The sequence below is a fragment of the Tamandua tetradactyla genome, chromosome 6, assembly GCF_023851605.1.
Source record: "Tamandua tetradactyla isolate mTamTet1 chromosome 6, mTamTet1.pri, whole genome shotgun sequence".
NCBI lineage: Eukaryota > Metazoa > Chordata > Mammalia > Pilosa > Myrmecophagidae > Tamandua > Tamandua tetradactyla.
In genome coordinates this window covers 175,090,623-175,116,064 of record NC_135332.1, presented here as the reverse complement: position 1 = coordinate 175,116,064, position 25,442 = coordinate 175,090,623, and the positions used below count along the sequence as shown (strand labels likewise).

General features: G+C 39.7%; 1 protein-coding gene across 4 annotated transcripts in view; it reads left to right on the top strand.

Moving 5' to 3' along the window:
• Window positions 1–25,442, top strand: part of ADCY8 (adenylate cyclase 8) — a 241,915-nt gene that overhangs the window by 39,163 nt on the left and 177,310 nt on the right. For all 4 annotated transcript variants that reach the window (XM_077167672.1, XM_077167676.1, XM_077167674.1 and 1 more), the window contains exon 2: window positions 5,831–5,980. In XM_077167672.1, coding sequence (XP_077023787.1) covers window positions 5,831–5,980 — 150 coding nt within the window. The remainder of the gene's footprint in view (window positions 1–5,830; window positions 5,981–25,442) is intronic.

Genomic DNA, 25,442 nt, shown 5'->3' with positions numbered 1-25,442 from the left:
AAGTTGTGTTGTCTTTTCTGTACCTTGCTGGATTTCATGTAGGGCTCGCACTCCATGTTCATGAGTGATATTTTTTGGTATCAGAGTTATGCCATCCTTGTAAACCACATTGAGCAGTGTTCTCTGTCTTTCTCTGGTAGAAATTAGGAAAGATTTCAACGATTTCTTCTGTAATTGTTTGTAGAATGCTCTGATGAAGCCATCTGGGCCTGTTGCTTTACTAGTGGAAAGATTTTTAATTACTAATTCCATTATTTAATTTTTATTCTTTAGTAAATTTTGGAAGATTTATTTTTAGAAATATATCAATTCAATCTAATGTTTTATTAGCATCAAGCTTTATAATATAATTTCATTATTAATTTCTGTGCTATATTTAAGTATGTCCTATATCTCATTAATGTTGTTTATTTGTACTTTTCCTTTTTGTTTTTATTAATAGTAAGAAGTGTTTATGTTTTATGAGTATTTTCAAAGAACAAATGCCTGAGTTTATTGAGCCTCTCTATTGTAGACTAACGTTTTATTTCATTAATTTCTGCTCTTATTTTTCCTTACCTTTTTCCCTTTATATAACTTGGGTTTATTCTGTTATTCTTTTGCTAAATCCTTAAGTTGAATGGCTGTGCATTCTTTCTCAGTCTTCTTGTTTTTAGGGAGGCATTTATGACTGTAAATTACTCTGCAAGTACTACTGATTTCTTCAGTAGTATTTTCACTATTTTTGGAATATACATATTTTGAAATCTCCATTATGATTTATTATTCAGTTCATATGTTATTTAGAAATGTTTTTAATTTCAAAATTTATGGTGTTGCTCTAGTTATCTTTTTATGTTGCTTTGTAACTTGACTTCATTGCAGTCCTTAACTGTGGTTTATATGATACTGGTTCTTTGAAATTTTACTGAGGCTAGTCACTAGATCATATTTCTAACATATTCAACATGAGTCTAAAAAGTATTTGTACTATTCTATTGTTAGATACCCTGTTCAATTTCGATGTTGTTTATTATATGAGCTATTCAAATAGTCTCTAACTTTAATGATTTTATTTCTATCTGCTTGATTCATCAACTGCTAAAAATTTTGCTAAAATATACCAATATCATAGTAGTTATGGAAATATTTCCGTGGCATTGTATAAGATTTTGCATTGTATATCTTGGAGCTATGATGTTAAAATGTGAAAATACTGAATTTTATATCTTTCATGAATTAAAACTTGGAAAGTAGTTTGTACTACAAGCATATAAAGCTGTATATTTCCCTCTAGGTACTGCTTTAGCTGTATCCTCTAGATTTTATGATGTGAGATTTTCACTATCTTTCAGTTTTATATACTATCAATTTCCCTTACCATGTCACCATTGACTGAAGAATTACATCAGAAATATATAGTTTGATTCTCCAGTATTTACGGCTTTCCTAGTTCTTGTTTTTTCTTACTTTTAATTTAATTTTATTGTGACCATAAAGCATATTATGTGTGATTTCAAATACTATACGTTTATAGAGACTTGTTGCATAGCCCTGTACATAGTCTATGAGCATGCATTGTTCATTTTTAAGCAATGTATATCTGCAACTAGTAGCAGCAGTTTTCTACTAATATCAATAGGTGAAGATGGTTGATAGTATTATTCAGACATTTATATCTTTATTGAATTTTTATCTAAGTCTATCAATTAGTAAGAGTGGTGTCATAAGCGCAAACGGTAATGTTGCAATTGCAGCTGGTTTTTCTCGTACACTGCTGGTAGAAATGTAAAAGTGTAAAAGATTTCTACAATCGCTTAGAAAACAGTTGATGGTTTTTTAAACAGTAAACATGCACTTGTATGATCCTCTCATTCCATTCCTAGGTATCCCACTCCCAAGAGAAAGGAAATACATAGCCATACAAACATTTGTGCATGAATCTTCATTGCTGGTTTTTATTTATTAGCACCAAACTGCAAACAAACCAGATGTTCATCAACGTTTGGATAAACAAATCGTGGTATATTCATACATCATAATACTTCTCAGCCATAAAAAAGATTATGTGCTATTGATATACACAACTTCATGAACAACCATCAAAATAATGCTGAGTGAAAGAAGCCAGATCAAAGAGGAAAAATATGTACATACTGTACTGATTCTATTTATTTAAAACTCTGGGGAAAGAAAATTAATTCATAATGGCAAAAATCAGACCAGTGGTTGCTTAAGGATGAGGGAGTGGGGCTGGGAAGGATGGATTAAAAGAGCATGAGGGAATCTTGGAGTGTGATGGATATGTTCATTGGCTTCATTGTCATGATGGTTTGATGGATTATATGTCAAAACTATCAGATTGTGCATTTTAAATATGCATAGCTTTTTATATCAATTATACCTAAAGCTATTTAAAAGCTTTTCCAATTAGATTATAGAATTGTCTATTTCTCTCTTTAATTCTGCAATTTTTACTTAATCTACTTTTGAAGTTTCATTTCTAAGCTTATGAGCATTTATGACTGTTATATCCTCCTGATGAATTGGCCTTTTTATCATTATGAAGCTTACATCCTTATATGTGCTAGCACTTTTTGTATTGAGGTTCGGTATTAATATAGACACTTCAGTCTTCTTGTTCATAGCCTTTCTATCTCAGTGTCTCTATATTTAAAATTTCCCCCTTATAGACAGCATATCATTGTATTTAAATTTTTTTCTGTCCATTCTGACATTTTCACTTTTAATCAGAGTTTAGACCATTAATATTTAATGTAAAAATGATGTCATTTTTAATTTTTGTTTTTCTATTTAATTTTCCCTTCTTTCTTTTGAATTATTGGAATGGGTTTAAGAATTAATTATAATTTATTGGCCTTTTATAAAGTAGCTTTAGATGACATATAATCTGTATATCATAAAGATCACCCATTTTAATGTCACAATTTAAAGATTTATAAATTAAATTTATTGCTTTTGTCAACTACAATCAAATTTTAGGACATTTCCATCACCTCATAGGACCCCTTGTGGTTCTTTGTTGTCAGTCCTGTTTCCCACTTCCATCCCCAGACCACCACTAATCTACTTTCTGTCTCTATAGATTTGCTTTTTATGGACATTTTATATAAATGGAATCATATAATATATGGTATTTTGGTATTTTGTGTCTGAATTCTTTTATTTGGCATGTTTTTGAGGCTCATCTTTACTGTAACATAATCAGTAGTTTGTTCTTTTTATCACTAATTAGTATTTCCATTGTACAGATATACATTTTTTATGCAGTCACAAATTGCTAGACATTCGGGTTGTTTCCACCTTTTGGCTATTGTGAAGAATGCTACTGTGAACATTCATGCACAGGTTTTTGTGCAGGTAATGTTAATCTATTGGCTTTTGGCTATATCTTTTTGCATATTTTTAGTAGTTACTTTAGAGATTAAAATATACATTCTTAAATTTTCAGTCTATTTAGAATTAATATTGTATCATTTCACATAAAATGTAGAAACCTTGATACCATGTGGGTTCATTTACTGTAGCATCCTCTTCTTCTCTGTAGCTATCATAGTTTTTCATCAACATTATAAACGCAGAACAATGATCTTAAAACTGTGTTATGTAAAATTTCTTATGTGGTTTTAAAACATGAAGAAGAATAGATAGTCCTTTTTTTTTTTCACCTTTGCGGGCACTGGGAATTGAACCCAGGTCTCCAGCATGGCAGGCAAGAATTCTGCTACATAGTCCTTTTATATATAACCTGATATTTAAGCATTTCAGATTATCTCCCATTCCTTCTTGAAAATCTGAGTTTCTACCTGGTATTATCTTTCTTTAGCTTAAAGAATTTCCTTTAACACTTCTTGTAGTGAGTCTGCTGGTAACAAATATTTTACTTTTATTTGAAATGTCATTGTAATTCTTCGTATAAAATTCTGTACTGACAGATTTTCCCCCTGGCACAGTAGAGATGTTGATCCACTCTTTTCTAGCTTCCAATGTTTTTGATGAGAAGTCTGTGTAATTTGAATCATTTTTCCCTATATATATATAACATTTTTCTCTGACCTCTTTCAAGATTTTCTTCAATTTTCAGCAGTTTCACTGTGACATGCCCAGACATAGTTTTGGGTATATTTATCCTGCTTGGATTTCACTAAGCTTCCAGAATCTGTAAATCTGTGTCTTTTAAATATCTTTATTTTAAATGCCAGCAATGATTCCTTCAAATAAATTATTTTGCCCCTTTCCTTCTTTATCTTCTCTTCTGAGACTCCCATTTCCTGTATGTTGAGCCTTTTGATATTGCCCTACAGATCCCTAGATTTTTTACTTTCTATCTTTTTCTCACTCTTCTTCAGAATAGCTATATTCTGTTGTTGTGTCTTCAAGTTGACTGTTTAGGTCATCAGCAGTCTTCTATTATATATTTTTATTTCAGAAGTTTGTCTTTCAGATCTGTATTTTTCTTTTTCTTTTTTTTCACTTATATTTCCTTGCTGAGATTTCCTAAGATTCACTACTAGCATAATTACTTTTCCATCATAGAGCACTATTGCAAGAGCTACTGTGTATTTTTTTTCCTGCTAATTCCAGCATCTGGGTCACATGAGAATAGGTCTCTGTTGATTGTATTTTTTCTTTTCTTGTGACTGGTTCACAATTTTCATGTTTATGCATTTGTCACATAATTTTGCATTGTGTCATAGATGTGTTACTGTAAGCGGGATTCTGAATTCTCTAACATTCATCTAGAAAACGTTGTGGTTTTTTATTTTTAGCTTTGCTTTTATAGGTGAGTAATTTGATTGGAATCAAATGATGACCTCTGTCTTTTGGACTGCAGTTCAAGTGTCACTTCTTTTATTTTATCCTTTGCTCAGGTTCTTAATGTCTGCCCTGTACATGTGTAGTTCATGGGAGAGTTTATACCTAGAATGTAAGGATCTCCCTCACATGCTCTCTTCTTTTGGGGATCTTCACCACACTTTCCAAAAGCTATAGTTGTCCCTATCTCTCTTCTTTGCTTCTCCAGGCCACCTGGGTTTTCTGTTGGACTTTAAGCTATACCCTATGTGCCATCCATTGTCTGAACTCAGGCTAACACCATAAAAAAAGGTGGGAAACCCATACCATGCTGCTCCTTTTTTGCAAATATTTACTCCCTTCCAGAATCTGCCTGCTCGTCTTCTCTGGGAAGTAGTTTGGAAGCAGGAAAGTTTGAAAGTAAAGCCTTATTTAAAAGTCAAGCCAGATTTTGGTGCCTGATAATAGAGAAATAGCAAAAGAGATGAAAAGCAGTAGAAAATTTTGATATTTTTCTGGAGTTAGAAACAGCAAGACTTGGACATTTTAAAAGGGATTCTAACTAAGAGGCCCCAAGAGCACCAAATTCAAAGTACAGCAGTGCACGCCATGCAGTTAATATCTGTCCCGGTTCTTATTAGCCCCTTCCTCATCTTCCCACATGCTTCTCCAACCATTTAAAGGCCAGAATTTGACATTCGTGAGTAGGTGAATGAGGTAGAGTGAGGAAGAGAGAAGAAGCTGACGGTATCCTTCTTTCTGACCTCATTTTCCAAATCAAGGTTCAGACCCAAATTTGGGGAGCAGGGAAAGCTTTAAATTGGATAGTATGTCATGGGAGGGCTCTCGGAGGGGGGTGGCACTTGATAGTCACCTCAATGACTATAAATACTCATAATAAATAGTGTTATTAGAAGGTTTGGATGACTACATTGTGATTTGCCTGTGAGATGGTTATTTCCTTTTCTCTCTCTTTGCCTTCCAAACTGCTCTTGTTTTAACCACCTGACCGGGCTGTGTTTGTGATTCTGCTTAGGTCGTGGCCCAGGCAGTGCTATTCGTGTGCATGAACACAGCTGGCATCTTCATCAGTTACCTGTCGGACCGGGCCCAGCGCCAAGCCTTCCTGGAGACACGCAGGTGTGTGGAGGCCAGGCTGCGCCTAGAGACGGAGAACCAGAGACAGGTACCACTCACCCGCTTACCTCCTAGCCAGCCTCTAAGTTACGTGGAGGCATGTTTCTCTCCAAAACACATCCTGATTTGCATGTGTTCTCTCAAAGTCTCTGTCATGGGATTCCAGAGTTTAAAGTACGGATGTTCAGCTTGCAGGTCAGAGTGGGTTGCCCTGTTCTCCAAACTCAGTTCATTGTTCCCCATAGAAAATGAAACAATCCTCTCTACAAAGTACTTTTCTGACACCTTTGGCTGGCATCTATGTTTGTGAACAAGGCCATTGTTCCTAAAAATCGTTGGCATTTTCATCTCTTACTCTCCTTCTCTGAGACTTTCAAGTTGTTACTTAGAATACAATTATCCATTTCCTCGCCATTCCGGTTATAGTCACCTCAGGTAAGAGTTCTGCACAGACCTAGTCCCTAATGCCTCATCCTGACTTTCAGAAGAGATCACTGTAGACATTCATTCCTGAGCAACATGGTACCAATGCACATTAGGGGACGCAGTGAGAAAAACAGGTTGGGCCCGGTAAGGGCGATGATGTGCTTCAGTTTGGAAAAGTTGAGATAAAGTCGGTTACTTGGCCATTCTGATTGGGTGCATTGAAAAATAGCTTTAGCTTCAAGTGATGTGCTTCCCAGAAATGAAATTAGCTTTCAAAAAGTAAATAGTCCCTTTACTGAAGCTATTCATATATTTAAAAGTCTTATATACCTTTGCCTCTGAAAGTAATTTTCAAAGAAGAATATCAGGAATGTTTTTAAAAGTGGCTTTAGAATCAACAAATAACTTCCTAAAGTTTTATGCTTTGGGTAATTCTTGGCCCAACAGATATATTAGTTCTGCCATACTAGACTTTTAAGTTATATGCATGGAGATATACTTGTGGTTTGAGAAATTATAAGATAGTGGTGAAAGACTCAATACTTTCCTCTTCTTAATTTGATCAAATCATCAGTAAAGCATGGATCTGTGATGTGAGTGAGGCCAGGTCTGAGTGATAATGGAGGAGGACAGGTAGGGTGGGACTTGGCAGGAGGCAGCTCCTTCTGTCATATGTTATCACAAGAGCAGAGAGGAAATGGCAGGATTTCCAGATCTTATATGAATTTTGCAGGATTCAGAATTAGGAAACTTGCAAGTTAACATCTATAGCTATTTCAGAACCTCATAATTATTTTACTATAAATGCCATGTGATATCCTTATAGAATAGTTAGAAATAAAACTCTAAGAAAGAAAGGACCTTGTACTATAAACATGGCTCTCTCCCAGGACTATGTAGTGTGTTCCCCTGAAAAACAGAGATGTTGCCAGACTGACACATCACCCTTTCCATGGGATCTGTGCCAATTCAGAGACTGCGGCCACATTAATAATTTATTTATTCAGCTGTTTTCTATGCTCTATCGCAACCAGAACTGCAATTGTGGGTGAGTAGTCAGAATACTCAGCCTCTTATACAGTATTTATAAAATACGACAGACACTGAACATTATTGCCATGTTATACCTCATCCTTCAAGTTGGGTACCTGGGAATCGCTGTACTCTATCTAGTAAACTAATATGGTGGAGGGATCTTTCCTCATTTGCTTTCATCTTTTTTTTAAGTTGGTGGGAAAAGATAAAGAAAATTCCAATATACAGAGGTAAGAACAAATGACCACTAGAATATAGTGAAAAGTCCATCAGAGTTCATACTACAACTCTCTTACTTCCTAATTGGGCCACCTAACTGATTTGGTTTCTCAGTTGGTTTTTCAATTCAAGCGTGGGGGCAGTATCTTCCTCTTCTGCATTGTATTTGCCTCAAATGAGATAATATTTATAAAAGCAGTGCAATATTATGTCGGCCTTATTGTTTTTATTGATGAAAAGCAAAACAAAAAAGACTATCCTTTGATGAAAGATTCTTTGTCCTGAAAATGAAGTAAACTATGCTGTAGGACGGGCCACAGTGGCTGAGTGGCAGAGTTCTCACCTGCCATGCCAGAGACCCGGGTTTGATTCCAGGGGCCTACCCACGTTAAAAAAAAAAAAAAAAAAAAGCTGTAGACCTGTTATAGTCCTATGTCCACAAATTTGACAAAGTATTTTTGTTATATTAATCATCCTCCTTCCCCTACCCCAAACCAGGAAAGTATCTGCCATGTAGCTGGCTTTATGTCAGTCATTGCTAAAGTTACTTTCCGTTAATATTTGATCTCTGCTTCAGGGTTCTATCATCCTTGAGTACTTCCCTCATGGTAGATGGGCAGTGCAGTCCAGCAGAGAAGGCACAGGCTTTCAAACAATACCACTCTGGATTTGAAATCTTTGCTTGGTTATTTACTAGCTTTGTGGCTTTACCCCACTGAGTTTTTGTTTCTCCATCTGTATCAGAGAATAATGATACCATTCCCACAGATTCTCCTTCATGGTGAGAAATATTGAGTATAATGTTCTTATATCACTATTTTTGTGCATAATGATTATATGAATCAGCCAGCATGGCTCAGTACCAGGAGGATTCATTTGAGAACTTATGGATTGGATTGTCTAACTGGAAACCCCAACGTAAGGTTATTTATATAGAGGAAAGTAGGATGTTGCTTATCCCAGGTGTACAACAATTGAAATTTATCATTAGGCTCCATATATTTTAAAATATCAGGTGTCATTACCAAATTTGTCCCCATTTACCTCTTATCAGAGCCTATTACAATGACATGACTATTAGACATTCTTTACCAAGTGATGACAGATAACTTTTCCTTGACTAATTATCCCAAGGGAGACTAATGGCATTTTTTGCCTTATGAATGCAGAACCCAAAGAGACCAAATTGCACAGAAATGGTAGATTTTTAAGTACTGGCTTTATCTCATGGTAGGCTTTAGAGAAAAATTTTAAAGGACCTAATTCATTCAAAGATGAATTCAGTTATTTATTGAGGGCCTATCATGTGTCAGGAACTCTGCCAGGTATTAGGAACACAATGGTAACTAACACTCACTCCCTGACCTTTCAGACTTTGCAGGTAGAGAAGGAGAAAGGTGAACATAAAGACACCTGTGGCAACAGTGTGTTGTTCAAACCTAAACTGGAGACCTATACAAGTCTTCCTAGAAAAACTGATGCTTGTATTGATACTCGAATGATGAATAGGATTTAGCGCAGTATAGAAGTGGTGAAAAATACCCCACACAGAGCAAAAAGCCATGGAAACATCCTGAAGAGAGGGAGAATATAGTTTGCTGGGGCAATTATGAGCTTTCCCATGATTGTTCATCCATTTATAGCTCTCTCCACACATTCATGATGCACATACAGGGACAAATAAGGCTCAGTCCTTCTTTCTCTGAAAGGGCCTAGAGAACGAGCAGGACTTTATATACTCGAAGAGAGGGAAGAAATAAAAGCACAAAGACATTGATGGCATGATACATACGATCCACTGAAGGACAACAATGTTGAACAGTAGGTCCTCTCTGATACCCTCCAGCAAAGTTGTGTGCTTTCTTCAATGGGACAACACTGCAACTTTCTATTTAAAAGTATTTACTGAATAGGAACTGTAGACCAGGCATTGTTCAAAGTGCATACAAAAAAATGGACAGTCTATTACATCTCTCTATACAATCTCAATCATCTTTACATATTTTAGGGTATACTATGAGTAGCTCAAGGGTATCCCATGGCTCATTCTTCTATGAATCCCATCTAGCAGTGCTGAAAACCAGGGTGGAATATGTGCTTTTGAAAAACCAGGATCATTGGTATTTAATGGTGGTTGCTAAGTGGTCTATGAACCATGCCGCTTGTTGCATGGGGGTCCCATCCATGATGAGATGCTTGGAAACAGGCCCAGTTCTGGAGAGAACAGCAGGCAGGAGAGAAGAGCAAATGTTAAGAGGCTTTATTCAAAGTCTCTTCTAAATTAGGTTTCTAACTAAGCTCCTTGAAGGGGTCTCTCAACTTTATGACTGTGACAGTGATGTCATTCTTTTCTGCAGCCAAACCCCCATGCATGGCCCAACAGGTTCTGCAGAATCCAGCCCCTGTTCACGCCCCCCTGGGTTCTCACACTCTCCTTTCACACTATACCAAATGACTATCCATTCCCTGAGCTCCTATTTCACTTCTCTGCCTGTGCTGAGTGGTTCTTTCAGCCTATAAAGCTCATTTTCCTCCTAAAGTCCTTCTATTCCTTGAAAATTCTGCTCCGGTATCCCCTCCTCTATGAGGCTTGCTCTCACCTCCCCAAGTTGGGTTGAGATGGCTTCCTTTTGCTCCCAGCAATCCTTGGACGCTAATTCTAATATAGCACGTGTCACACTTTATGACATTTCCTGGTTTGCATTTCTCTCTCTTCATCACCAGTTAAGAACCCTTAAAGTGTCTATAACTCATGTTTGATTTTCTGGTGTCTGTCTAGCACAGTGTCTGTAGTATTAGATCTTCTGCTTAAGTTTTATGTAACTAAATTGAATTGATGTCAATCTTTAGCTCTTGACTTCAAATGCTCTGTAAAAGTTAAGAAACCCGTGCCATTTGACTCCCATTAAATATTTGGGGGAGGGGGATTCATCCAATTGGAGAGACTGGACAAGCCAACCACACATCCAGTACAGAGCTGCTAGGGGAATTTTCCGTCTGCATGCCACAACTTGGAGCATCTCTCTTTAGGGAATTGACTTCTTATTATAATGATCTTTGTAATGCCACTCAAATGGCATATATTTATTTTAAATATTAAAATGAATTAATTGTGGGATTTTTTTTCGCTTTGAGAACTGCCTAAATCTCCTTATGGTAATCATGGTATTTTGAAGTGTCTCAAATCTCTCAGGGCACTGGAGTAAAGATTCCGATGGTGCCATATGTTGCAGCAGCAGGAAGATTATTTTTAAATGCAGCAGATGTTGTAGCTGTATAAAAGCAATTCCATTCAACTGAAATAGCTTTGTTAGACAATATTGGTGTAAGGGAGTGGTTTGGACAATGGAGTGGGTGAGAAAGTTAGGTTTCATCTAAGTTCTTCATTGATTGGTTTGGTTCATCTTGGTGCCCTGAAGCATCTGGGGAATTATTAAAGCTATGGATACTTTTAACTAATAAGACAGAGTCTTGTCATTCTTTCTTCCACTTGTTTATCCATTTTTTTATTCCTTTATTCATCCATGCAAGGCAGCGTTAAAGATGACCTGACTCACTATAATCCCAAAATACCTTGAATCCTCTACCATCAAACTATTTTCCTCCTATTCTCCATCTCAGATATTCAAGGCCACCCATGTACCTGCCTTCATGTTCATCCTTATCTGCTAATGTATTTCACATTCACTGTTCTCTAGTTTTATAGTGGAATATTCACTGTTTCTCTATACATTCTTCTTACTTTCCCACACTCATGTCATTGCTTAGGCTCCTCTCCCTAACTGGTATGACCCTCTCTGTCATCTTGAAACCTTAACTTCCCTTTAAAGCTGAGCTCAAATGTCAACTCAGTCACAAAGGCCCTCTGTGACACTCCCAGCTGTGATCTGTGTGTTTCATTTGTACATTTCTTCAAGGCAGTCATCTCTTTCTACCTCTGCTGTGCTCTTGCCTTACCCTTTTTTCTACATGACAAACTCTTTGAAAATGGGATGTGCATTTCACTTGTATTCTTCACAATAACTGTGGGTCTAGAAGGGGAGAAACCCGAGCTGAAGATAGGTAGACATAGTCCACACATAAATGGGCCCTACTAATTGTGTTTTTCAAATATTCTTTTACTCAAAAATAATCAGGAATAAATATTTGGGGTATACTCTCCTTTACCTCCAAAACTTGGAGTTCAATCTCTCCTTGGCAATTAAGAACTATCTTTCATTTCTTGCATCTGCCTGTCCAATTTCACCTTTATATAAATGACTTCAGTCTGGGTAGAAGGTTGCTTCAGCAGAATATTAAAGAGTAAATAAGAATTTCACCTAGAGGCATCTTCTTGATCATCTCATCCCTGCAAGCATCTGTTTTTCCCTGTTCCATTTCTTACATTGTCAATATTCAAAGGAAAAAGATATATTTTTACCATCATTCTCCCTCAATATATTATACTCTAAAACTGTGCTATCTGATGGAACTTCCCATGATAATGGAAATGTTCTATACCTGCATTATCCAATAAATACTAAGCACATATGACTATTAAGCAGCACATGAAATGTGATTAGTGTGACTCAGAATTAAATTTTTAATTTTTTTCATTTTTATTAATTTAAATTTAAATAGAAATAGCCATATGTGGCTAATGTTTCCATATTAGACAGCATGTCTCTATGATCTAATTTTTCCACACAACTCTACCTATATTCAAGAGTGGTTATTAAGCTGGATTAGGTGATGACATGTCACCCCCCATTTGGGTGGGTCTTGATAAGTTTCTGGAGTCCTATAAAAGAGGAAACATTTTGAAGAATGAAGGAGATTCAGAGAAAGCAGAGAATGCTGCAGCATCACAAAGTAGAGAGTCCATGAGCCAGCAACCATTGGTGATGAAGAAGGAAAACGCCTCCTGGGGAGCTTCATAAAACTGGAAGCCAGGAGGGAAAGCTAGCAGATGACGCCGTGTTTGCTATGTGCCCTTCCAGTTGAGAGAGAAACCTTGACTGTGTTCGCCATGTGCCTTCTCACTTGAGAGAGAAAACCTGAACTTCATCGACATTCTTGGACCAAAGTATTTTTCCCTGGCTGGATGCCTTTGACTGGACATTTCTATAGACTTGTTTTAATTGGGACATTTTCTCGGCCTTGAAACTGTAAACTAGCAACTTATTAAATTTCCCTTTTAAAAAGCCATTCTATTTCTGGTATATTGCATTCCAGCAGCTAGCAAACTAGAACAATCCATTTCTCAGCTGGTTCATTTGAAAGGTGGGGCATGGGACAAACTCACACCTCAAACCCAGCACAGGGTGTAATGCTCTCCAGGATCACCTTCTTAGTATCCCCAATTCTAATTTTTCAGTACTCCCCATGGAGTGTTACTCCCTGTGGAATACAGTCCACACTCATTTACACAGCATCACAGCCCGTCCACCTGCTTCCTGGCCCCAGCCAAAGTTTTCAGCCATGTCCCTTGCTACCTTCCTCCTTATGTTCCAGCACTCAACTCAGATCAGCAAACATACCCCACACTTCTGTGGTTTGAATTTTTTGCTGGCCGCTCCTGTTTGCCCTCTAGATCCAGTACCCATCCTCCTTTGCCTTTCTGTGAGGCTGACCTTTATGGATTGCATCAACAGGCTCCCTTAGTCAGAACTCTGACTTCTGGCCAAGTTTGGCCAATGGAAGGCACTGGAAGGAAACTAGAAAGTGGGAGGTCAGAGAGGTCAGAGTTTTTATCACCTCAACTCCCAGCCTGTTGGGCTATGGATTGGCAGCAGCTGTGATTTTCTGCCACATCTCCTATCAAGAAGCCCTCCCTGTGGCTACAGGGCTTGCTAGGCTCCAGGGATATACTTGTCTTCCCACTCTTCCTGGACATGGTGTGTTTTACCATCTATCATTGGGGTTCTGAACTCATTGAACTCTCCTCCATCATCTCTTTAGAAATGCCGACACTGAGTCCCTCCTAGGGGATCCTGAATAGTAAATATACAGACTTCTACTCTTTCCTTTGCATGATCTCACTCTCTCATTGTGAGTTAGTTTAGTAAAGCAAAAGACACTGGGATAGAAATCGGAAAAATTTTACTATGTCCAAAATAGTAGGCACTAGCCATATATAGCTATCAAATACTTAAAATGTGATGAGTCTTGGGCAGGCCACAGTGGCTCAGCAGGCAGAGTTTTTGCCTGCCATGCTAGAGACTCGGGTTCAATTCCTGGTGCCTGCCCAGGCAAATTAAAAAAAAAAAAGTGGCTGCTCTTAATTAGAATGTGTTGTACTATAAAATACACACCAAATTTTGAAGACAGCATGAAAAAGAATGTAAAAATATCTATTAATAACTTTGTATGTGTTGATTATAAGCTGAAATGAAAATTTGGGGGTATGTAATTGATTGAATAAAATATACGATTAAAATAAGTTTCAACTTGTTTCTTTTTGCTGTGTTGAATGTGGCTACCAGGATATTTGAAATTGCACATTTGACTTACATTGTATTTCTACCGGGCAGTGCTGACCTATGTGTTCAGCCCATTTCTATTTCCAACTCACTGGTGTGACTCTGTGAACATTGTCAAACTACTTTGTGAGTTTCCTCATGTCTCAATTAGAAATGGTAGTGCCTGACATACCCGTGGGGGTGTTTTGAGAGACAAATAGCATAATGTCTGAAAGACTGTTATTTCAACTGTAAATAGCTATACAAATGTTAGGGCTATTTCTGTGAAAATCTCACCAATTCCCCCAAATTGATGCTCACATCCCCCCACACACTTAAAGAACCTCTTCGAGTGCTTCAAACTAAAAGTTATATTTATTTTTCCTTGGCATTTAGAAACTTTTAATTAAGATTTTTTTTCACATTTGTCTTGTTTGACTGCACCGTGAGTCCCTTTAAATGCGTGTAAGATTTTGAGCAGTGAGCAGAGGCCTAGTGCTAACGGCCTTTCACCTTCTTCGAAAGCTGAATTTACTCAAAGGTGTCAGTTTATCTCCTCTGGGTGGGACACCAACTCTTACATCCCATCTGGCTCCCTGTTTCTTTGCAATATTTCCATTTCTATATTTGCATATCCTGGCATGGTGGAAGGAATGAAGGCTTGAAAATGGACAAATCTGAACGTGACCCCTGGTTTTACTGGGTGACCTTGGGGTGCCAGTCCAACTCTCTGAATCTGTGATTCCTCATCTTTGAAGATGATGATTCCTACATCTCAAGATTGCCATAAGGAAAACAGGCAGCAGACGGTGTATCAGTTAGGGTTTTCCCAGACTGATATATATCGTTGTTTCTGTTTCTCTACATGGATATTTATTATAATTTGCTCATGTGATTATAGGGGTTGGCAAGTCCAAATTCTGTAGGGCACAGACTGGAGGTTGCTAATTCCAGTAAGAGTGATGTTAAAGTCGTAAGACTGAATTCCTTAGGCTGGAAACTTAGGAAGATATGGAAGGGTCAGGCTTGAGGCAGAATTCCTTCTGATCCCTGGAACCCTCAGTTCTCTCTCTCTTAAGGCCTCCAACTGGCTGGATAAGGCACACCCACATCATTGAGGGTACTCTCCTTTCCTTAATCTCAACTGAGTATAGATGCTGCCCCATCAATGAAGTATCACCACGTGGCAGTTAGGTCAGTGTTTGAGCAAACAGGTGGACATCATAACCTAGCCAAGCTGACACAGGATATGAACCATCACAGATGGAAAGCACCTGACCCACTGGCTGGTATAGATGCAAGTTGGGGCTCACGGTTGGTCTTTTAGCTGTTGGACTGTAATCCGTCCCTGCTTGCACTGGTACCAGCCGAGCCCTGATCCAGGTTCGTGAGTCTCAGCACTAAAGGAATTTAGAAACAAGAGGGTCACTAGGATTACGTAGTAAAGTTGATTAAAGAGAAGGAGAGAGACTACAGGTTAGAGAGGTTAAGCGGCCATCCTAAGGGAGAGACACATGCAGTGGAGTGACTTAGCTTGTCCTATAGGAAAGTTGACTGGTGGCAGGTTTCCATAGGAATGTTAGAATATAGGTGTCTTCTTTGTTCTATGTCCTGGGAGGAGATAACTAGCAAAATTCGTGGTTTGTTTTCACATACCTTAAATTTGTCTTTGGACAGATGGTTAACAATCTTTATGACCCTATGCTTCCTATCATTAACGAAGAATTTATTTTGGGCCCAGAATTTTAGTCTTTTTTGGTATGCAGAGGTTTGGGGACTTAAGGAAAAGTTTTGTCCCAGGAAGTCTGCAGCTCTGTGTTAGTTCCTTTGGAGCTAGTTAAGAAAGAAGGGACTTGCGGTTGTCTGTTAACTCTTTCAGAGCTGAATAGGAAAACAGGGGCTTATAGCCGTCCTATTTTATCCTGCTTCGGAACCAGCTGGGCCAGATCCTGAGTTTCATAGCTACTTCCATGTTCCTACTGGCTATTTTTGTTCTTATTCTGATTGCGATTCCACGGACAAGCTAATTTTAACTAATTTTAAACACTCTCCTGGATTCGAAGGGAGGCCATCACCCTGCATTCATCTGCATACAATGAGCATGTCCAGAGGCAGTTCTAATAGAAGTTAACCGCTGTCAGGATTCTCATTACCTTTGATGGAGCCTGGAGAAACCTGGGAACATCTGAGCAGCTACTCGGTGTTGGGGGGGGATGAGAGGGGTGGTTATCTCATAAATCCATTCAAGGAATTTTGACTAAAGAAATTGGAATTGGAAACCTAACAGAGTCCAAACTACAAAATCCTGCAGAGAAGGTATATTATATAGTAGAAGGCATGTTTCAAAAGAGAATGGGGTGGTAGTAGAATAGAGCAAGACAAAATTATTTTTAAATGATTGTGGTAGTTAGATTCAGTTGTCAACTTGGCCAGGTGAAGGCACCTAGTTCTGTTGCTGTGGACATGAGCCAATGGTACGTGAACCTCATCTGCAGATTTACATCTGCAGTCAGCTAGGAGGCGTGCCTGCTGCAATTAATGACATTTGACTTAATTGGCTGGTGCTTAAATGAGAGAGCACAACGTAGCACAGCCTAAGCAGCTCAGCATTCCTCATCTCAGCACTTGCAGCTCAGCCCAGGCCTTTGGAGATGCAGAAAGAAGTCACCCCAGGGAGAGTTGTTGGAACCCAGGGGCCTGGAGAGAAGGCCAGCAGAGACCATCCTGTGCCTTCCCATGTAAGAAAGAACCTCAGTTGAAAGTTAGCTGCCTTTCCTCTGAAGAACTGACAAAATAAATCCCCTTTTATTAAAAGCCAGTCCATTTCTAGTGTGTTGCATTCTGGCAGCTGGCAAACAAGAACAATGATGCATGCCTAAAATAGTTTATTTTAGCTGTAAACATGGAAATGTACATTCATTTGCTAATTTGGGGGGAAGTTCTTTGAGTGTGGGTCCATCAATCAGAGTCCTCTATTTTGGACAAACCACACCCAAAATGGACTGACTATAAAAGAGAAGAAATGACTTGACACTTTCAGAACAGTAGTTTTCTATTATTCATCTTTTGAAAATACCTTGCCCCAAATACCTAAGTCCAAAGCAATCTTTTTAGCAATGGAACTCTAAGAATTTCCAAAGCTTTTAACTTATTATTATTATCATTATTATTGCATTGGCAGGCACTGGGAATCAAACCCGGGTCTCTGGCATGGCAGGCGAGAATTCTGCCACTGAGCCACCATTGCACTGCACTTAATTTGTTTTTTTTAATAAAAACAAAAGCTCTCTTTCTTTGAACACTCATATTTTTGTTGTTTACTCCATGCCTGATTAAATTTGGTTGTAGCAATAGTAAATACAACTAATATAAACAGATTTGGAAACAAACCCAGCTGCCTCTTATAAGGACATGACACAACTGATGGAGCAGGCAGGGATGGGTAGACCAGACAGCTAGCTGTGAGCAGCCGGCTTACTGATGACACGTCCATCACTAGGATAAGCTGGCAAGTCAGCTGAGTATAGTTCTGCTGTAATGCAATGCCATTCTATAAATTATTTATGAAAATCCAGAAGATCCAAATTGATCTTATAAAAATTTGAATCTCCTCTTGATTAGTAGTTGGAATCCACAAAGTTAAGACTCTATAAACTCTGATCTCAAGGCCATGAGAAACCTGGCATAGGATGAAATAATCATTTCAACCTCCTCTCTTTGTTCAACCAGCATCGATCTTTCCTTCCCCAGATCATGTGTTCCTTTAGTATCCCTACTTAGTGAATGTACTCCCTTCCACCAGTCCTCCAAGCCCATACCAGCTCTTGCCCTCCATCCCCCCTGATATCCAGTCACAAATGAGTGCTGGCTCTCCTTCCAGACCATCTCTCACATCACAGCCCCCCAACCCCCTTTCTAATATCACTTCATCCTCCTGGATCACTGTAACACCTCCTTAACTCTCTTCAGAGAGAGCCTTCTAAAATTGAAACTTTCTCAGGTCATTTCCATGCATATAACACCTCCATTTGACTTTCCATTGCATTTAGTATAAAAGCAGAACCATTCTTTCCTCATTCCCCATGCTAAAAAAAAAAACCAAACTCCTCTGTGGAATTATCAATAATTAATCTTCTAATTTTCATAGAGCATTTATTATGTGCTTATTGTAATACATGCATTGCAAATATTATTTCATTTCATCCTCAGGACAACCCTATAAAGTGGGGAGTCCTTTTTTTTTTTTTTTTTTAGCGTGGGCAGGCACCAGGAATTGAACCCAGATCTCCAGCATGGCAGGCAAGAACTCTGCCACTCAGCTACCATTGCCCACCCTATTTTTGGGAGGGTAGTGCTTTTATCTTTTTTATAGATCAGGAAATTGATAAACAGAGAGGTTAAGTAGTAGCTAGTAAGTTGCAGAGTTGGTATTCAAATCTAGGCAGTCTTGTTCCAGAGCTAGTATACCTAATCTTTATGCTATATAGATTAATGACGTTTTTTCAACTCACCATGCTCTTCAAAGCCCATCCCTCATCACACTTTCCTCCCTCCATTGGGTGGCCTGAGCCTTCTCTTCCTCAGTGGAATGTCAGTTCACAGTCTCTTTTGGTTTCAAGATGCATTTGGAAGCCCAACTCCTATTGGCCTTGACAAGGACATTTGGAAACAACTCCTATTGGCTTCATGTTACAGAAATATTCAAGGTCAGGAAGAGCTGTCAACAATTATCACAGCAGGACTGTGATGTGATCCATGGAAAGACATGTGGAGATGTGGGGAAATGCGTTTTCTTAACTTAGAGAAACTATACTATTTAATACCCTCCAAGGAACACAGAAACAAGGACCCAGAGCCCTGTGGAGGTGCCAGCTTCCAGTGAAGTCTCTCACTGCCAATGATATGGCCTGACTGGGCTGAGATCTGTCTCTAAGATCTGGTAGGATTCTTTGAGGAACGCTTTGCCTTTCTCACATGGGATGTTTATGTACATCTGTCTCCTCCTCATTATTTGAAAGACTATGGCTTTGTACTTGCCAGCCAACAAGTGCAAGAAACTGCAAACAACTCCCAAGGCATATAATCCTTCTCCCAGATCAGCTTTAGACCAGCCTGAGTCCCATTTCTAATAGGCTTCAGGCATAGCTTCGTCCAGGGGCCCAAATGCAGCTATCCAGTACACTTGGTTGATTTCACCTCATCATTCAGGATACAGCTCAGGAATCAATATCAAACTGAAGTTCCATGTTAAGTGACATCTTCTGAGCCCTCATCAAAGCTTTCAGAATAGTATTAACGAATGTATTTACCCTATCTGTTTTAGTTCCCTGAATGCTAAAGCAAATACAATACAATCAGTTGGCTTAAACAATGAGAATTTATTGGCTCATGGTTTTGAGGCTAGGAGAAGTTCAAACTCAAGGCATCATCAGGGTGATACTTTCTTCTACAGGACTCTGGCATTCTAGGGCTGACTGCTGGCAATCCTTGGTCCTTGGCTTTTTTATCACATGGCAATGCATGTGCAAACCCCACCTGGGTTCTCTATTTTGTTGATTTCCAGCTTCTGGCTGCTACCCTGTGACTTTCTATCTCTCTGTGGCCTTCCCTATAAGGCCTTCAGTAATAGGAATTAAGAGCTATCTTGCCTGATTCAGCTGAGTCACACCTTAATTGAAGTAACCTCATCCAAAGTCTTGTTTACTTTGGGTGAGGTTACACCCACAGGAATGGTTTAAGCTTAAGAACATGTTTTTCTGGGATACTTACTCCACAGTGTCACCATCTAGTCAGGTTTAGTAAATATTTATGGAACTCATACTATGTACCAAGCCCTGAGTTATATACCAGAAGTAAAAAATAAGATTTTTAAATAGAATTTTCAGATAAACTAGTTTGCTAAACATGACACTTTCTGAATCACCTTGCAGACATGTGTCATTTTGTATGCATCCCGATTAAATTGAATGTTTCTCGATCATAGGAGGATGTGATGGTTAATTTCTTGTGTCACTTTGGCAGGTTGTTGTGTCCAGTGGTTTGGTCAAGCAAGCATTGACCTGATTGTCACTGTATAGATCTTCACAGATGGATATACATATGTAGTCAGTTGATTGCATCTCCAACTGATTGCACCTACAATTAACAAAGGAGCTTGCCTTCAGCAATGAGGGGAGTCTCCTTATCCAAACAGTTGGAGATCTTAAAGCCAGAACTGAGGGCTTTAGAAATATGAAAGAATGTCCATCTCTACTTCACCAAACCAACTTCTGGGGAATTCAACAAGACTTCATTGGAATTTCCAACTTGTGGCTTCTCCTGGGGAAAATGCAACTTCACCTTCATTGAGTTTCCAATGTACAGCCTTCCCTAAAGAATTTGGACTTGCCAATCCTCATGGTTGCTTGAGCCAGTTATTTTAATAAATTTCTTAGTATTACTGGATTTCTCTGGAGAACCTTGACTGATAAAAACGACTTAGGTTTTTTCCCTTCTATAAGATATGCTCTGGTATTCAGTACATTCAGTAACATTGCATCAAGTGAATAAAATAGTGATTGAATTCAAGAGCATTTTCCATAAGATTCCTACCCAAAAGTGTATTATTGGTGAATATTGAAGAATTATTTCCCTTCTCTTGTTAGTCAAATTATAAATGGATTTTTCAGAGGTATGCATATCCAATAGAGTATGTTCCTGTTGAACTTCATACTCCATCAGATCCTCTTTCCTCATTCCATTGTCCCAAAGAGTTTGCAGTTTAGTTGCTCTGTGGGAGATACCTCCTTTGTCTATTAATCTCCAGGACATAAATATTTCATCTTTATACTTCCTGTCTTCAACAGCTCAAAGCATTCTTTTTTCACATCTATTATCCTATATTTCAGATTATACATCTATTATATATGGTATCTCTGGGGAACATTCAAGAGACAGATGGTGCCCTGTGCTGACTTCTGTCCTAAAGCCTTGAATATTTTATTGCAGTCACTTTAGGTCCCTCACTCCTCTAGATGGAAAGCCCAGGGTGCTTTCCAGAGGCACAGCTTCTCCGCTGCTCTCCCCAGTACAATGCCCTGGGGCCACTGACTCGTTCCTCAGTACAGATTTGCTAAATTACAGTTTTTCAGACTCATGAATGAGTAGTGGATGGTATTCCAGGATAGATTATATAAAGAGATGGAAAAGATTTTGCTCTGACTGTCAGGCCCAGGAAAGTCATTGAACCCAATTGTTATGAGTTCAACTGTGTCCCCCACACCCCACACTCCGCCCAAGGGATATGTTGAAGCCCTAACCCCCAGCATCTTAGAATGTGACCTTATTTGGAAATAGAGACTTCACAAATGAAATTAAGATGAGATCCCACTAGAGTAGGACAAGCCCTATGTGACTGGTGTCCTTATAAGAAATTTCAAAGGATGAGTTTACAAAACATTTGTCAGTGAATAAAATGATGACAGAATCATGGCAGTTGCATTAGAGGCAAAGAATTCACTGTGTCAGAGACTGTCCAAGCAGCATCTGAAACATGTGAGGAGACATAATTGTCATCAGGTATCTATGGAAACGGCAGCATACTAATACTTGAAATAGGTGATAATTCATTTTATTTGTCCACATGCAGCCAGAGGGAAGGTAGGGCCTCGAAGCAACGGCATCTTCCTGCACTTCAGACAGTGACATTTCCCTGCATTGATAAGCCGACGAAGCTTAAACTTCACCTCTCACTTTCCATGCTGTTTTTTTTTTCAGAGCACCCATCCTATTATTTGTTTCAGGACCCACAAAACCTGGTTCAGGCCACTGTCCTGCTTCTTGGAATAAACAGAATGTTCTCCCCACCCACCCCCAGGACCTTCACCTTGAAAATACCCCAAGCCTTACCTGTCTGCAGGGTTGAGACCAGTTTGAAACTGTGTGTATTCTGCCAGGTCTGTCCCAGTTTTGTTAGGAAAAAATCCTTACATTGTACCAATCTTTTCCACACCAATTTGCAGTTGTAGGAAACACGTGGTCCTTTTTAGCACACGGAACAGAACTTGGTAGCTTTTGTGGCATTACAGCTGCCCCACCCCCCATCACCATTGATCACCTATTATTACGGAGAATTTCTGAATTACTATGGTATGAAAGGAATTTATCATAACTGAGGGGATATAGCTGAGAATTACCCCATGGCTGAAGACAGGCTTGACAGGGCCACTCCTGGTGGTCCCAGAGAACGGAGTTCTTGCTGCCTCCAGGAGCTCATCTAACTGGAAGGCTGAGACGATCGTCATGTGTGCTCCCAGCCCCCCAGCTTGTTCCTCAGGGACAGTCTCATGCAGCACCCAGCAGCAGGCTGCCAGCCTGGCACGTGTCAGGTGTGATTACTGTTTACAGGAAGAAATTGAATTGAATAGTCAAATAAAGCAAATATGCATTCATTTTTTTGGATGCAATGGAATAGCAGGTAAATGTGCCGTGTGACATTTGCAAATATGTAGTCAGGAGGACTTCCAGAGGGCACGTAATTTCTGAGGGCCTGATGACTTTTTTTCAAAAAGGAATTTTGGAGTATTAATAAGATCGCAATCTACCTTGCTGCCCACTCCAGCCCTGCCACCAGTCATCAGGGGGACAGCTGTCTTCCTGCCCCAGGGCCAGAGGTGGGCTCACTCCTATGGCAGGAGGTTGGCCGTCCCACCTAGACCACATGGAGCAGCCTCCCAGGCCTGGGAAAGGCAAAGATTGAGTCCCCTGCTCTATAGCTGGTCGCTCTCAGGCCCTGCTCACCTCCTGGGCTCACCCTGGCCAAACATGGGGAATGCCTGCCTTCCTAATAGCCTCTGAGCTCCTTCCTGGGCCTGGTGTGCTGCTACCTAAAGACCCAATGTCTGCATAGCCGTGACTGCCAGGAGCAAAACCAGGAGGCACTGAAATAGCCTACGTCCAATGTCTACACTCTTAACCTTGCACGATGCAGCGAATTGGCAAAACCTAATTCATATCCAGAGTTGCAAGGATTGGGGGGAATGCAGTAATTGTCTTTCCAGCCTCTTTAACTCAGGCAGGGATCCTCATGGCCTTTTCACTTGTTTGAACTGCAACTTGCAGTAAAAAATCCATTTCACTTGTTGAATAGAGGAATACGTAACAAAGGAAAATTAAATGTTCATGAAACAATACTTACCTTTATAGTCATTGAGCTCTACTGTTTTCTTTCTCTTTTTTTTTTCATTTGTTCTTCTAACACTTTAGTGGTTTGTCCAAAGAAGCCATTACATTAGTAACAAAAACAAATTTTCAACCTGAAGTTCAGATAGAGGGTAAATAGTTCACATGATGGGTAAGGCCTATTTCATATTCAAAGTTCAATCTTTGAAAGAGTGGAGGGGGAAAGCCTGACTTAAAACACAATTTTTAAAACTATACCAATAGTCATAAAATACAATAATTCTATCTCTAAGAAGAATGGCATGCATATGATCAGGTGAAGTTTTTATGTTTAAGAACATAACACTTAGGGTAGTTAAAATACGTTCCTCCTCTTTGGGTCAAACCTGTGTATGGCTTTAGAGCTGGCCCTCAATCAGGTGTTTCTGAGTGACTACTGCTGGCTTTTCATTGTCTGTCCTCCAGTGGGAAGCCGTAATCAAGTCCAAAGGTCCTAGCTCTATGCCCAGTCCCATGCCACGTGTGGGAGGGCAGAGCCGCTTCGAACTTGAACTTCACTGGTATTGTTTTGGATCACCGCCAAAGCATTTTGGGATCGGCGTGGATGTCTGATGAGGTGTCACTGCAGAGGTGAAAAGTGTCGAGTGTTTTGAATTTGGCAGTTGTTGAGAGGGCCTTGGAAGTTCATGCAGAGAATGTGTGGCAGCATCTTTTGTAAGCTGCAGTGCCGCCTCATGTCTGAAGGTGCCCCTGGGACTGCTGCCGTATGTCCCAGGTCACAGGCCAGGGCACTGGGACCCTGTGTGCGGCAGGACGAGTAGCCCCCCAGCACATCTGGGAAGGGCCAGGTCTTAGTACTCTCAGCAAACTGAGCCATTTCCTCATTTGCCTCCGTAAGCCTTTTGGTTATTCAGGCAGAGACCGGGTTCATTTTGTTTTCTTCTGTGCACCAGCTCTGAGGACTAGAGAGGGATCTTTCTGCTTCCTGCTCAGGTTCACCCATTCGACATTGCACTGAGGATTGGCAGCACTGGCTCTTCTGCTGCTGGAGCATGATTTCAGCCAAGGTGTCCTGGACTTCAGCACTGGCAGCATTTTCCATTTTAATCCTTTTCATTTTTAAATGCTGGATATGACCCACTAACATTGATTTCAGGCTCACTAATGGGCCACAAGCTTCAGTTTAAGAAACACTGTCCCAGACATGCTTGGAAAGGAGGTTGGGTGTTTATCCACCCTGTTGCCATTCACCTTCCATGCTACATTCCAGCTGAGCCTTGGTGATCTCTAGTCCCTCCACCTCAAACCTTTGGTTGGTGAGTAATTCTGAGCATAGAATTCACTCGCTACTAGAGCTGTGTGCCTTTGGACAATTTCCTAACCATTCTGTGCCTTAGTCTCCACACTGCGTAATAATAAACATATCTACCTCACCATGGATTGTGAGAACTCAATGAGATAAGCCATATCTAGAGCTTGGAGCAGACCTGGCGCATCGTATGTACTCAGTGAGAGTTGGTGGTGGCAGTGGTGGTGTCGGAATTATGAACATTCTTTCTTAGGCGTTTGCTTTGATCATGAAATAACGCATTCACTGCTCCTTGAAGGAGAAGTGACAGGATGGACACAAAGGCGCTAGGGTGCTGCCATCCTCTGCCCCTGGGTCGGGATTCTGTCTGGAGGGTGAGCTCAGTCTGTGAAAATTCATAGAGCTGTACACCCAGGATAGGTGCCCTTTTCTTCAGTACAAATGTGTAAAAGGCACCTCGGTTATTCCCCATAGCTTTTGAGATGAAGTCCGTGTGCCCCAGCTTAGTACATGTTCTAGTTTGCCAGCTGCCAGAATGCAATACACCAGAAACAGAATGGCTTTTAAAAAGGGGAATTTAATAAGTTGCTAATTTATAGTTCTAAGGCCGAGAAAATGTCCCAATTAAAACAAGTCTTTAGAAATGTCCACTCAAAGGCATCCAGGGAAAGATACCTTGGTTCAAGAAGGCCGATGAAGTTCAGGGCTTCTCTCATGTGAGAAGGCACATAGCGAACACAGTCAGAGTTTCTCTCTCATCTTGAAAGGCACATGGTGAACACGGTCAGGGTTCCTCTCTCATCTGGAAGGGCACATGGCAAACACAGCATCATCTGTTAACTTCTCCTGGCTTCTTGTTTCATGAAGCTCCCCAGAAGGCATTTTCCTTCTTCATCTCCAAAGGTTGCTGGCTGGTGGACTGT